Genomic DNA, 14,655 nt, shown 5'->3' with positions numbered 1-14,655 from the left:
AGCATCAGAATGATTAGCATAAATGAGGAATCGATTCCTTGAGTTCCGTTTTTAGGGGAAGCGCTTATAAATGAGAAAAAAATGTGTGAATTTTTCTCTTTATCAGTGTGATATTCTCTCAACTTTTTTGGCCCAACTGTCGTGTTGTCGTCACCACCAAGAATAAACATGTCTTGGATTTACGCCGCTCGTCTGAGTTATTATTGTGCAAATACACTACTTCACTTCGCTTAACCCTCATACAACAATTTACCTACACCTATTGTTCATGTCAGAGTATTGGTCAAAAGTATTGTTTGGGAGAGTAAACATTTTTTTACGATACTATGTATTAGCATAGCTTGTTGAGTTTGCAATCTTATGTTGAGTATTAAACATTGGGTTTCCAAATCTCCAAATCGATGTCAAATTATTCAAAAATAATGCCTGATTTTATTGCATTTTTTACTTTGCAATTACTTTTTGAACGTTTTTTAATTTTCTTTAAATATGAGTTTTTTTCAATACTGGTTCTAGTAAATAATTTTACAATTAAATTCCAATTAATTTTCTAATGAAATTTCCGGAATTTTTACATTATTCTTCAAATTTTCTTTTGTGCTGTTTGAAGAAAGCCATTTTCAAAGATTCATATACTTATCAACAGTATATTGTAAGTTGCCATAGTAGTTGGTCCTCTTCTGATCCTTCTTGACTGCCCTTTTCGATTTTTTTTAAACTCAAAATTGGATCTTTATTATACATAAATGTTTGATTACATAAGAGTACAGAGATATTCCACAATGGGATTGCAGCTATTTAATAATTATCAAGAATCAAAATGATTGGAATGAAAATATTTCGATTCAAATCTATTTAGATTACATGTTATGCCACGTGGCATTGAGTCATTATATCATACTTATAACTAATAACTAATAACTACAAACATCTTACAACTAGTCAACTTTAAAAACATCAGATAATTAGATCTTGTATTGTTGGGCATCTATTATTGCATTATTGCATCTATTGCTTAGGCCTTCTTTTAGTTTGTTAATTTCTAACGATAGTCTATGCGTGCCAGCGAGGCTTAGGACAAGATTTGTTGGTGTTCTCCAGTGTAAATTGAGGATCATTTTGAGAATTTTATTCAGTCTGATTTGTATTGATTGGAAGTTAGTTATGGAGCAATGCGACCACAGAGAAGAGGCATAGGTTAAAAGAGGGAGGAAAATTGTTTTATATATAAGGAGTTTATTTGGAAAGTTTAGTTTTGATTTTCTGTTGATTAATGGGTATAGCAGTTGGATGAGTATGTCTAGTCTTTTATGTAACATTTCTAAGTGTGGACGGTAGTTAAGTTTATTGTCCAGTAGTAGCCCCAGGTACCTGAGGTGAGGAGACCATGATATATTTTGATTATCTATAATGATATTTTGTCCAGGTAGGGGAACAACTCGTTTGCTGAATTTATATGGGAAAAATATAGCCTGAACTTTCGATGTATTGATTTTTATCTTCCAGTTATTGTAATAACTTTTATAGGAGTTGACGATTTTTTCTAGGTTCTTAATCGCTGTTTTGGTTACCTTGCTTGTTGATATAAGGGCTGTATCGTCAGCATAAATTGCCACTTCACACGCTCTTGTTTTTGGAATGTCGGACGTGAATATATTATAGAGGGAAGGACCAAGGATACTTCCTTGAGGGACTGCCCTTTTCGATTGATCCGAACCGTACACCTTAAAGAGGCATTTTTGACTTACGCAATTGGAAAAGGCCATAGGAATACGTCGTTTAATTGACTACACTTTTGGAAGTCCAGTTTCAGTTCCCTTTTGGATCAACTCTTCATCATCATCCAGATTGAAACGACGCAAGGCTTAAGCAACCATTCGATCTTATCTCGTTACCGCCAAGAAAATCGCCACAAAATGAGCCATCGGAGTCAAACTAATTGACAGATTGCCTTCCAACTTCCTCTCATGACGTATTGCAGGTTGGTCGCCTGAGCTTCGTGAGGTGGCAATAAAACATTGCACCACCTTGCTGACTGGACTGGAAAAGGAAAACATATGGCACTTAAGCTTATCTCAACTCTTTCGCAGAATTTATACGACTGCAACCAATTGTTTGCTTAATGAAAATCGACGCCACATCCGTCATCCGGCCGGGTCGCTTGGTAATTTGTGGTCGATTGCATAAATTGATGCTCGGCTGTAAATCACTCAACCGGGAACCCAAATCAAGCGGCCCGCCCGCTTATCACCCGAGAGAGAGATAACATTGTCAGGTGCCGGGACGCCAGACCAACTATCTTATCGTCCTAGAGGCTTCCGATTTCGCAATCACCCGAAATCAGTGCGAAAAAAAAAAACTCGAAACTGCTCGTGCTGCTGGTTGGGTAAAAACAAGGTGGTGGTTTCGCAATTTCGCAGCGACAGTGCCTTTCGGAACCCACCGACGATAAGGACCGGCCAGGGTAATCCGCTTCCGTCTTTAGTCCACCGTCCGTCCGGTCGGTATCGGGATCAGGCGATCAGGGTATCGAATCGAATCCATCACTCAAGAAGCTGCTCGCCGCCTGATAAGGATGCGCAAGAGTCGCTCCGATAGAGGTCACCGGTGGTCCGGAACGTTCAGTATCGATCTGACGCCCGGAAGCGATGCAGTGGCTAGTGTTTGCACTTTGTTTGACGTTCGGTAAGCTGACGCGCCTTCAATGAGTTGTAATGTAATGTGGCGACCAATGGATTCTGTTTACTTCCCCAACTAGCGGTGGTCCGAGCGGACCGTGGAGCTGATGATTGGGCCCCACGGTTGATCGGCGGAACCAACTCGCCCTGGGGCCAGTTCCCGTCGGCTGTGTCGATCAACACGACGTTCCAGTTGCACTGCGGTGGTAACATCGTCGATCGCGAGCATGTCCTGACGTCGGCCCAGTGTGTGTTTGGCGCCAACCGGCGCTTGATCGATCCTTATTGGATCACGATTGTGGCCGGTGATATCGCGCTCGCTCCGGTAAGCCGCCACCGGCAGACCCGCAAAGTGGTCGCAATCTTCCCGCATCCCCAGTTCAACGTCCTGACGCTCGAGAACGATGTGGCGGTGCTGCGTGTCGACCGGCCATACGATCTGCCCTCGAACACACTGAACGTGGCCAATCGGACTCAGCGCATCGTACCGAACGGGGAGACCTGTCAGTTTGCCGGGTGGGGAGCGGCGGCCGCCGCCGTCACCGCACCGGTCAACGTGCTGCAGCGCTTCATACCGGTGGTGGTGAACGACCGTGACAACTGCAACCAGGCGACCATGCACGCGGGTCGCGTTCAGGAAAGCATGCTGTGTGCCGGCAACTTGGTCGCATCGACCGGAGCGGCGCCTTGCAATGGGAACGCCGGAACCGGGCTGTACTGCAACCGGGCGCTCGTTGGCATCCTGAGCTTCGGCATCAACTGCGGAGTGGCCAACAATCCGCCCGTCTTCACGCAGGTCCGGTTCTACAACCGGTGGATCGAGCAGCAGTTCAACCAGACCGAGGGCCGTCCTTTCGGCTGGTCGCCGGGACAGCTTTAGATCGGAATTGGAATCGGATTTGGATGAATAAATGTGTCGAGAAGTTATGTTACGTGTTCCGAGGCTATTTCTCTATCGAGTTCCAACGCTTGAATCGAATCCCTGTTTTTCGCAAACCGACTGGAGATTTACCTTCTTATCCGTTGTAGCTTATCCAGATCTTTCTTTTTCAATGGCGCATCGTATCCACCGGGGGTGATGCTTTGAACAAACTCAGAAGTTGATGGCCTAGGCCTGACAACCGGATATTTATTTGAAGCCTGATGTCTTCTGGTCTTGTGGCGGGTCTGACTGAATGTTTGTCGGAATTAAGCGATTGTTTAGGATACTAGCTGCTCATACAAATATTTCAAATTGATCTTCCAGACTCTCGATCGGCAGATTCTCAGATTAATATTGAAGTGCATTTGGCTATGAGTTTGCAGACATTGTTGATTAATAAGCATTCGGTTTCGATAGGTATTCTGGCAATATTTCTTATTTATGGCCTTTTTCAGGCAATATTTTTCAGTTCAAGAAATTTTCATTGAGGAACTCAAGTTAGTCGGGCCAAAAGAGGCGATTCTTCGCTTGGTTTATTGACTTCCGGAGCTACAGCGCAGGAATCGGCGAAGTGCCCGCAAGGGGAATATCTTGCCGCGTGAACTGCTCCCGGATCCAGGGCAGGTAGTAGCGCAGCTGGGCGTAGATACCCGGATTGTTGGCCTGGCCACAGCCGAGCCCCGTCACCAGGATACCGGCCAGCCTTCCCTCGCAGAACAGACCCGTGCCCTGGTTGCTGGCGCAGACACCCGGTCCGGTTCCGGTCGTTCCAGCGCACACCATCGAGTCCTGGACGCGTCCCAAATTTACCGCCAGCGTATTGCACGTGTCCCGGTTCAGGATGGGCGTGTTGATGAACTGCTGAACCGGGGTGGCCGTCCCGTTAGCCCAACCCACCACCTGGCAGGCCTGACCGTCGAACATGACCTCCTCGTAGATGGTGGCCACATCGAGACTGGGCACCGGCACGACCGGGAAGAAGAAGTTGGTGCTGGTCCGCAGCACCGCCAAGTTGTTCTCGAACGTGTACGGATTGTACTGCGGATGCACGTACATGGCGCTGATCGCGATCCGGACCGCGGCAAAGTTGAGCTGCAACGCCCCGGACAGGATGGTAACGGCGGTGTTCTGGAGCAGAGTGTGCTGGGGCGTCAGCACGCAAATGGCCGCCGTCAGGACGTGGTTCTCGTTGAGGATCACCCCACCACAGAACGCGTTGGTCGGGGGAGCCGGCAGACCCACGGCCACGACCGACGCGAACTGACCCAGCACGGCATTCGTTCCGCCGGCAATGAACGGCACAAACGGTTCGTACTCATCCTCCTCGTCCTGCAGTCGGTAGCCGGCCGCCGCATGGCCAGCGATGGCTGTGGAGGACACTCAGTTCAGTTCCCGTTCGTAGTTCGCCGTGTTCCATCTTACCGAGAGCCAACAGAATGTACGCCACTCCCTTCATAGTTCGATGCACTGTCAACGGACGCTACGGAAACACTGACCGGAGCGATCGTCTCGGTCGCTAAGGTACAGGTCCGGCCCGGCCCGGCGATAAGATAAACCGATCCGGCCGATTGGCGCACCCTCTAGGACCCTCGCTTAAGGCGTAAAAATCGGCGGTGAACCCCGTCAGTAGTCGTCCAGCACTCGCCAGGTGCGGAAGGTTTTAGTGGAAAAGAAGGTTTTCAGTAATGCAGAAGCCGATTCTAGTGTCCTGCCTGCTGGTGGTGGCCCTCGCCGGCAGTGGGTTCGGCGATGAGCGCAGCCCCCGGGTCACCGGGGGAACCGTGGCCGTTCCGGGGCAGTTCGGGTCGGCCGTTATCCTCGAGACGCCGTTCATCGCGCAGAACTGCATGGCGACGGTGCTGAACCGCCAGCACGTGCTGACGGCGGCCTCCTGCGTCATGAATCCGACCACCTTCGCCATGATCAATCCGTTCTGGCTGCGCATCATCGCGGGCGACGTCAACATCGTGCCGATGTCGGTGCGGCGCGTGGTGCGTAGCGTTATGCGGAGCTACGTCCACCCGAACTATAATCGGCTGACGGACAACAACAACATCGCGGTCCTGCGCGTCTCCGAGATGTTCCCCGAGTTCCACAACACGATCGAGCCGGCGCTCCTGAACACGCGGCTCCTGCCGGACAACACGCCGTGCCAGTTCGCGGGCTGGGGTGCCACGGCGAACCAGCCGACGGCCGCCGTCAGGACGGCACAGTACTGGATCCCGCAGCCGACCCTTGCGACGGCCTCGTGCAATGCGGCCAACGTCCACAACAACCGCGTCCAGGGGACGATGATCTGTGCCGGGGCACTGGCAGCCACCGCCAACTCGGTCTGTCTGGGCAACATGGGCGGTGGGCTGTACTGCAACGGCCAGCTGACCGGGGTCCTCGCGTTCGGGCTCGGCTGCGGAGTGGCCAACCAGCCCGGTGTTTACATCGACGTGCGCCAGTACACCCAGTGGATCCAGTCGCAGTTCACGCGCACCGACAACCCACCGGCCGGCTGGGTTCCACCGCAACCGTTGTGAGATCGGACGAAACAGTGAAATAAAAGCATCCGTTGTTGGTTGTCCTGCTAGTCTATGTGATCGTTTCTATTGTTCCACGGTCACCCGTGAGTGGAAATGGAGTGAACCCAAATGTCGTCCAGGTTTTCCATCAGCCGACTTTTCTCGGCACGGCGGCTCCTTCTTCCTTTTCGAAGAAATGTGGGCCAATGAAGGCTCACCACTTTGGAAATAAGTTTGTAATATTTCCCAATTTTCTGCAAAGCTTTTAGCGTCCCATTTCATAAACTTCAACCTTGTTATTAACTCAATTTCCCGATTGAAATTTGACAGTTTAAAAGTCAAGTAATTGGTAGTTCAAAATCCGAACCCTAGATGGATTGGACCCAGTCTCTTAGTTTCTGAGGCCCAACTTTGAAGACACGACAAATGGATAAGCTGAGGTATCGACACCACACAGGTGAGCTTATCACCAGATCCCGATCGATAAACTTAAGCTATCAAGGGTAGGGGGCTCGAGATTACTTCCCGTTTTATCTATCGCGTTCCTGCCGATGACGAACTGCTGATAACCCGTCACCGTATCATCGTGAATGTCGCATCGATGAATAATGATGTACGTGCCTGACATTCGTATTCAGTGTCAATTTCACAATTTCAAACTACAGTCGAGTATTGAGCGATGACTTTATTGGACAGATGATTGAAACTAATGGCTAGAGGCACCCTCAGGTCTTTAAGCTACGTGTGGGTTCCAACCGTCGGGCATGGGCTGCGTCCGGTTCAGCTGGTTCTGTATCCAGTGGCTGGCGAAGCGGACCTGCGTGCCGATCAAGTACTGCGTAGAGACCTGCCCGGCCGTCACTACCCAGTCGAGGGCATTGACAGCGGTCAGCTCTCCCGCGCAGAACAGGGGATCGCCCGAGTTCAACAGCCCCGCGGTGGGGTTCTGCCACGTGGTGCAGATGTGTTCCTCGCGCACCAGAATCTCCCAGGCACCGACGCGCTGCACTTCGTTGCAGGTGTCCCGATTGAAAACGGCACTGGAAACCTTCTGCAGACGTGGCACACTCTGCGCCACGCCGACTGGGGATGTCCAGGTGACCCAGTAGCAAAAGTAGGTGTCCTGCACGATGCGCATTCTCATCTCGGCCACCTCGAGCGCATTACTCGGCAGGACGAACGGTTCGTTGAGCTAAGGTCAGAAAGGTCAGAGGCGACAGTCAGAAGGACGCAAGAATCCCCTTTCTGTGGGCTTACCCGGATCACGGCCAGATCGTTTTCGCCCGACACTGGGCGGAAGTTTTCGTGCACGAAAATGTGTTGGGCTACCCGAGTCTGCCGGGTGTTGGCGACCGGGACCATGATAATGTCACCTCCAAACACTCGCACCAGGCGTGGCGGATAGACGCGCGTCAATTCCGATCGTTCCCCGTACTCCATCACACACGAGCCCGAGGTCAGCACATGGTTCGGGTTGATGATCGTTCCGAGGCAGTAACTGTTCAGGGCGGGAGTTTTCACCACCACCACCGAGGGAAACTCTCCCCATGCCGCATCCACCGGCGTGGATTGGGCCCAGCATACGGTGGTCCAGGAGACCAGCACCACCGCTAGACCGGTGAAGAACTTCAACATTCTGTGGCGTTTTGCTAGCGCCCACTGACACTGACTGGACTGGAGCCAGCTACTCGAGTAGCACCGGACCCGCTGGTCGATATCCGGTGCGCCTTTAATGCGCTTTTAAGGCCACATATCTTATCGTTAATCCCCCGTTCGATAAACCGCAAGGTTTGCGGGCACCGAAACTGCCTTCTCCCGGATATTAGCCCCGTTTGTGGTCACAAATCGATACATCATAATTCAGCGCAAGTCCGGTCGTGAGGGCCGTGTTTACTCATTGACCCATTCAGGGGATCAAGTTCGTTCTCTGGTGTCCGTTAGCTTCGTCATCAGTCCGGCACGTGGAACGCAGCCCGAACGGACTACAGAATGCTTCAAATTTCTCATTTAAGCTCCTTAATGTACTAGGCTGTTCAATAAGTTCGTAGACTCGAAAACAGAGTTTTCTGTTGTTATGTTGGTAATGTGGCATACATGTGCACCAATGTACACATAGATAAAAATAGGCACATGTACCCCATTCATTCAGAATGGGAATTCATTCCCCCATTGAATTCAGACCTGGAACTCGAAGACTCTGTTCATTTCAGTCGTAGCTGGTATTAGCCTTTCGGCTCACCCTAGCCTGGTTACTGACTAGAAAGAACTTCCTCCTCTTCTGAATCACTTCTCATTCACTTCAGGCGACGAACATTATATGGCGACCATGACAGGACAGTTGCAGCTCGCAAAGAAAAGCTGCATCAGTGGCATGAACACTGCAAAAGTGATAAAGACAGCAAAGGTGCGTTAGCCAAAAGTTAGCCAGCACATACACTAGTGAAAATGGGTCAAACCAATACGAAGAATGCGGACATAAGTGGCGACGCACAAGTCACAACACACATGTGAACACATGAATCAACTATAATGGAAGCCCTAAAAATAACAGTTAAGAGGTTATAAGCCTCCAAAGTAATTCGTGTACCCATTATTATTAATACACAAAAACTCTGCGCTCAGCAATTGGTGAACGTGCTAAAAAACAATAATACAGTAGCGGAGCAAAAGAAATATGCTAATTCGAGCGTTCGAGCTCGGAGTGTCAGTGACGTTGAAAAGCAAGGAGTTAAAGAAAGCAGCAATCTGCATGGTATCAGCTATCGGCGGATACCTCGTACTGTCAACACCAAAGGGCATCATGACGCATCACGAAGAAAATGAATATTTTTTACGAGTGAATGGAGGACGCTCGATTAGCAATAGAAAATAGGTTTGTAGTCCTTAATGTATCTCACAAATTTGAGAAAAAATCCAATTGGGAAATATAGAAAAAGTATACTTGAAAGTAAACTCAATGAGGCGAAAGAGCTTTACAACCAAGTACTTGGTAGTGAACAGGCAGTGTTATTATATCGAATAAGAGAACTATATGGTTCAGTTGAAACCATTTTAGATGCTCGTTTGAGGTTACCCAAGCTAATATCATTGAAAACGGTATCGGTGGCAGTGTTAAATTGGGAGCAAAAATGGTTTCCACGACAGATTTAATAAAAACCATTCCGGATCCCTCAGTTTGACGGTTATGGATCCAAGCTCAATGGAGTTGTAGTGCACTCTTCATGTGAACGTATGTGAAGTGTCGTTTCAATAGGTCATTTCATTTTTTTATAAGCCAATTAGTATCGACGTGTCCCAGGATTTTTATGGGATGGATTTTTTAGGAATCGAGTATCGTGAGGAGGTTGAACTTTTTTTTAGGGTTAAAATCAAAGGAAATTTATAAACGAATGTTGATAAGAACTCTTCGTCTTCAATTAGTACATTAAAAGGGGATTTGTGAGTTTAAATTTGATCGTACTAGCCTTCAATCAAGACACAGAAGACAGAGGCCTTCAGAGGATGTTGTATTGGAAAATAATTGAATCACTGCTGGAGATTTAACCATCAGGGCAATGTCCCTGTCATAAGAATATTTTGAAAATGGCCGAAATCCATGAATTAAAATTCGAATTGTTGGAGCATCCAATGTATTCATCACATTTGGTCCCTAGCGACTTACATCTATTTTCAGACCTAAAAAATCAGTGTTGAAAGCGTTTTTTATCAAACGGTAACGTCATAACAGCTGTGGAAGCGTATTTTGAAGCCCTTCCAGTTTCTCACTTCAGGGGTGAAATTCATAAATTGGTGAATCCTTGGAACAAGTTTATTGATGTCCAGGGAGAGCATACTGCATAATAAAGCATAATTCAAACCATAAAATTATGTTTTTCTTATCGATTATACGAACTTTTTGAACAGCCTGGTAGTACCGTTATCGACGTTAACCACCATCAAAATCCAGATAAAGCGGACATTTCGATACCACGCCACGCCACGTTTTGGCCTCAATATTAGAAAGTGGACATTACAATCGATTGAGAAAACTCGTTACTGAGATTAGATCACAGTTCCAACCGAAATCTAAGAACACTTAAGACTTGGGCTTGGGAAGGGTATCCTCCAAAAACTCACCTGCTCCAGCGACAGTGTGTGGCCTTCACGCGAGTTCACCTGCGCCGAGATGAGGGCCGCCAGGGTGGACTTTTGCGTCCGGGACATCACCTTCAGCAGTGGCAGCACCTCGGCGAACTTTCGCTGGAACTCCCGATTGGCGAACGCCTTCAGCATGATGTGCTTCATGCGTTCTGCCTTCCGCTGAAAGTCCGAGCCGCCCTGCTCGACGAACTCGACATCGTCCATCAGCTCGAAGCTCGTATCGTCGTCCTCCATCAGGAACGGTTCTAGTTCCTCCTCGCCCGCCACTTCCTGGACCTCCTGCGTCGGTGGAGGTTTCGCGTAACTGATCATCTTGTGCGACGGCTGCATCTGCTGATCGCTACCATCGTTGACGTAGTAGTAATCGTCCGCGTCGTCCTTGCCATCGTCCAGCTCGAAATCGGGCAGCCCGGAATCGGAGGCCGCCAGAGCACCCCGCAACCCAAGTGTGGCCCACAGGATGGCCACGAAGGCCCACTTCACTCGCGATCGCATGGCGTACGCTTCTCTGCGGCAGTCACTTCGACACGCTTCGGTACGCTCTAATTGGTCAGTTCTTGTGGGGAGACGCACGATTCACGGTTTCACGGATTGTTTAGAGCACCGACTCCATGGTTGATTGGCGCACGTCTTGAGCGACACTGGTTATCGTTCATTAACACTTGTCACCCGGTCGCAGCTCACGAGGTAAAAGCTGTTGATACGAAGCAAACAATAGAGGCGATTTCTTTTACTGGTGTCTAATCAAATTTATGGCCCTCCCGAATCCATCCATCAGACGACGGCTCTAAATTAACGAAGTCGGAAGTGCCCTGGATGGACTCCGGATCCGCTTTTGGTTTGCGAAACGAACTGGAGTAGAAAGTAAAAAAAACAAGTGGACCCACTTTGGGTTCAATAAATTATCCTCCAGACCCGGGCCACGGAGTCCAACTTCTGTCGCCTCATCAGCAGGTTGTTTATCTTGCGGTGGTTCCATTTGCCTCCCCGCGGGCGACGGGCCCCGTGATGGTCGAGAAAATAATTTGCCCACCCAGTTCACTTCCTTACGCACGTCGTGGGGGAAAAGTCCCCAACCGGGTGACATGTGGTCGCTCGAGCAGGCGCTTTCGAATCGTTCGTTTTCTCGGGATGGGAAATCGGAAACTTACTGGAAAGTTGGGCGAAACGATTTATTCGTCCAGTTTGGCATTGCTTGTTCGATCGAGGATCGAGTTGCTAATCCCGACGCTAAGCCGGAAGTGGACTAAACCGACGCTCTTATCGGGGTGGACCCAGGAAAAGCGTCGAAGTCTCCCACGTTTCCAGTGCCCGGTGCGCCCATTACAAAACGCACCCGCTTCCGCCATTCGATTTCCGTGGGTCACGTTGCGCACGTTTTCAGGAAGTCGACGATTGGGCGATCGCCAACGCGCCCAAATGGACCCGCCAGGGGGCGAAACGAAAATTATGCAGACTCTGCCACCTGCCTTCAGCGCTTCAGGGTGGTGGGTTTGAAATGGAGAGCAGCGGCCGGAGCGCTGGCGAACGTGCTGGGCCCAACTTCCTGCAGTAGTCCCCAACATCCAGCCAGCCAGCCAGCCAGCCAGCCCGCCGTGGCCACGGCCCACGGGATTCGTAGTTGGGTAATTCCGTTGTGGTTCGGTTCTGAATTTTGAATCGTGCCCGGCGCTGGAGCGCATCGTACCGTGCCGTGCATCGCGCACGTGTTACGTGGCAAGACATACGGAACTGCGCCACGTACTTGTGGATTCCCGCGGGCCGCCACGGTCCACTGGATTTATGTCACCGTGACGTGACGGACGGCAGGGTGGCTTATCCTGACCGATGCGCAGGTCAGGTCAGAGTGAGCGCAAGTTTGTCCCGTTACTCGGTGGTACTTTCGAAATCGACTTGCCAAAATTCAGGCATGGATGGGGTTTGCAGATCGCCAGAGTGTTTTGCATTACAACAGATCGTATCGAATCCTGTGGTGGTTGCCTATCACAGAAAAGTCCGCTTTGAATAGTTTTACTTTAAAGGACTTAATGCCTGGAAAGTGATAACATGAACGTAAAGATGTTTTACCAAATGTTTGGAAAAAGTCTTCTGGATAAATTGAATTGGGAGGAAATGGAAATTTCCAATTTCTTATTAAAAGTAGCACACTGAAATCAAATAATATTAATAATCTTTATAGAAGATAATCTTGTTGTAAGTTTTCTAGACAATATTATGGACAATGTTGCTGTGGGCACATCAGAAAGGAACAATTCGACAAACAGTCAAAATGGAATGAAAAACCAAAACTTAAATCTCAAACCGGAGGTTTAAATTGAAGGGTGTTTCGACGGTGATAGCAAATGCAAAAGAACCTTCCCTAGTTCAACCTTTCGTAAGCTCGAAGAAGGTCTATCTGACCTAAAAATATTTGAATGGACTAAAGGACTGCATGCCACAATGATTGCAAAGTGAGACAAAACCCAACACAAAATCGAAGAGAGCAATTGTCAATACCCTAATCTACCCTATTGAACTATTAAACGAAACTTCTAATGTCGCCAACTGATGTGTCTTTTGCATAGAAATGCAGAACAGTTAAGTCATTTGTGGAAAATAAACGCTGCGCCCAGTTTTGCTCTATCGTTTAGATGAATACTTTATGAGCAAAAAAAAAGTCGCCAACCCGACCCGTAATCCCCACGGGGCCTGTGGGCGAATATTGGAAACTACCGTTACCGGTATGGATTTTAGTATGTTGACGTCCATTAACGATGGCTTCTTCCATCGCTTCCGACGCCCGGACTGTTCGAATCTAGCAAAGACCGCGACAAATGCCTGGCGATGGCCGCGGTGCCCACGCTTCACCGCACGCTGGAAGTGAGAAGAAAAATCGCCCCCCGGTTCGTGCCAACGGTTCATGCCCCCCGTGTGCGGTGTTGGCAAGTGTTTTTGCCCCCTTGCGTCCTGCCCGCGTCGTAAACCACCTCACAGCCACCCTGCACGCACAGCCAGCAGCACCGCAGTGAGCAATAAACGTGGTGCGGGCAGTGCAATGAACTTGAAAAAATGCTAACCACTGCAGCGGCCGGGCAGGTGAACCGCTCCGTGCCGTGTCAGCTTCGGCAGTCCCGAACGGTTCACATCGGTTTCTCCTGTCCTCCTGGCTGATGCTCGCAAAAGTAATTCGTTCGAAAACTAAGTTGCACCGAACGCGAAACGCAAGACTTGAGCGCTGCGGCAAGACACGAACCCGCCGCGCTCGGGTCGACTTTCCGTTGTAAACATTGGCGGTGTGCCGGCGACGCACTACCCATCAATTCGTTTCCCACTGTTCAATTGTTGACTGTCTTTCGGTTGTTACACTTGATGCGCACAGTTGCAGGGGTTGTTTATTGCCAGAAATGACGTGAGCGTTTGGGGAATAGAAAATGCAGCCCCGAATGGCGCTGTTGAGAAATTAAATCAGAATCTGGTGAAACTTCTCGCCAGGAAATTATTAAAAAAACGGAGACAAGACTACTCGATACCGTCCCCTCTAGAGAGCCCTCTAAGCTCTACCAGAGCTAACCGTAATTGACATATATTTCCTTCCCGATCCGTCGATCGAGGCACGGCGCGCTGGTCATCTTCGGCCCCCAGGGGGGGCCTATTCCATTGTTGTTCTCCTTCACCTTCACCTTTGGTTCGTCCCACCGATTCGAGCCCAGACATCGCCCCGTCTTCTGTGGCCACCTGTCTTCGCTCACCGCCTCGAAGAAAAAAAAAAACGATGGGCGAGCAAAACGGAACTCGGGAAAATACAGTTCCAACCCATTTTGGCACAGTTTTGCTCTGATTAACCCCATTCCTAGGGGCGCCCCACCCGACGGCACGCCACTGATTGTCGCAAACGGTGATCACTGCGCGTCATCACTTCCGTGGTGCGTTGCGTGACGTTTACTTTGCACACTTTTCGGTTTCGGTCTGTAGTACACTCCCCACGGCCCCGAGCTTCCGTTGGGCTCCGTCACTCACGCACTGGCCCTGCCTCAGACACTTCCCAGACGGCGCCAGTGGAGATGTAAACAGCAGCGCAGCATTTGGTACATTGAACTTAAAGCACGCCCGTAGCCCCGTTTTCACGTGCTGGCGTAGATCGTTTCCGGTGAACGATCGATTTTTAGATGAAAACAGAACAGGAAACGAACCCTTTTGGAATGATTCGAGCACAATCTTCTCCAGGGGTCAGGTGAAACGAATGCACGTGTGGCGCTTGTGGCGTGCCCACTCGGATCGGTATCTCGCGACGGACTGACGATCGCCGAGCACGGCGTTCGATCACTCACCGCGGTCCGCGATCCGCGGCGAGAGTGAGAGAATTTCACCGCTTCTCACCGCGATCGCCGACTCTCGCCGGTGGCGGGCGAGAAAGTCACTGAAACGG

General features: G+C 49.6%; 2 protein-coding genes across 2 annotated transcripts in view; one reads left to right on the top strand and one right to left on the bottom strand.

Annotated features, from left to right (window-relative positions):
- The window catches only part of LOC131215509 (neurotrophin 1), a 17,578-nt gene extending 6,833 nt beyond the window's left edge, over positions 1-10,745 (bottom strand). Inside the window, exon 1 of the mRNA XM_058209900.1 lies at positions 10,227-10,745. Coding sequence (XP_058065883.1) covers positions 10,227-10,745 — 519 coding nt within the window. The remainder of the gene's footprint in view (positions 1-10,226) is intronic.
- LOC131211933 (trypsin alpha-3-like) lies at positions 5,286-6,128 on the top strand. Its single transcript, XM_058205624.1, has one exon. It carries the CDS (start codon positions 5,286-5,288, stop codon positions 6,126-6,128), a length of 843 nt encoding a protein of 280 aa, XP_058061607.1.
- Positions 10,746-14,655: the final 3,910 nt, after the last annotated feature.

Source organism: Anopheles bellator, chromosome 1 (assembly GCF_943735745.2).
Source record: "Anopheles bellator chromosome 1, idAnoBellAS_SP24_06.2, whole genome shotgun sequence".
Taxonomy (NCBI): Eukaryota; Metazoa; Arthropoda; class Insecta; order Diptera; family Culicidae; genus Anopheles; species Anopheles bellator.
Note: the sequence above shows the minus strand (reverse complement) of the source record. Positions and strands in the feature narration are given on the sequence as shown.

What these genes read in the sequence shown, in the direction of transcription:
- LOC131211933 (XM_058205624.1), top strand. Translation starts at nt 5,286, where the DNA reads ATGCAGAAGCCGATTCTAGTGTCCTGCCTGCTGGTGGTGGCCCTCGCC.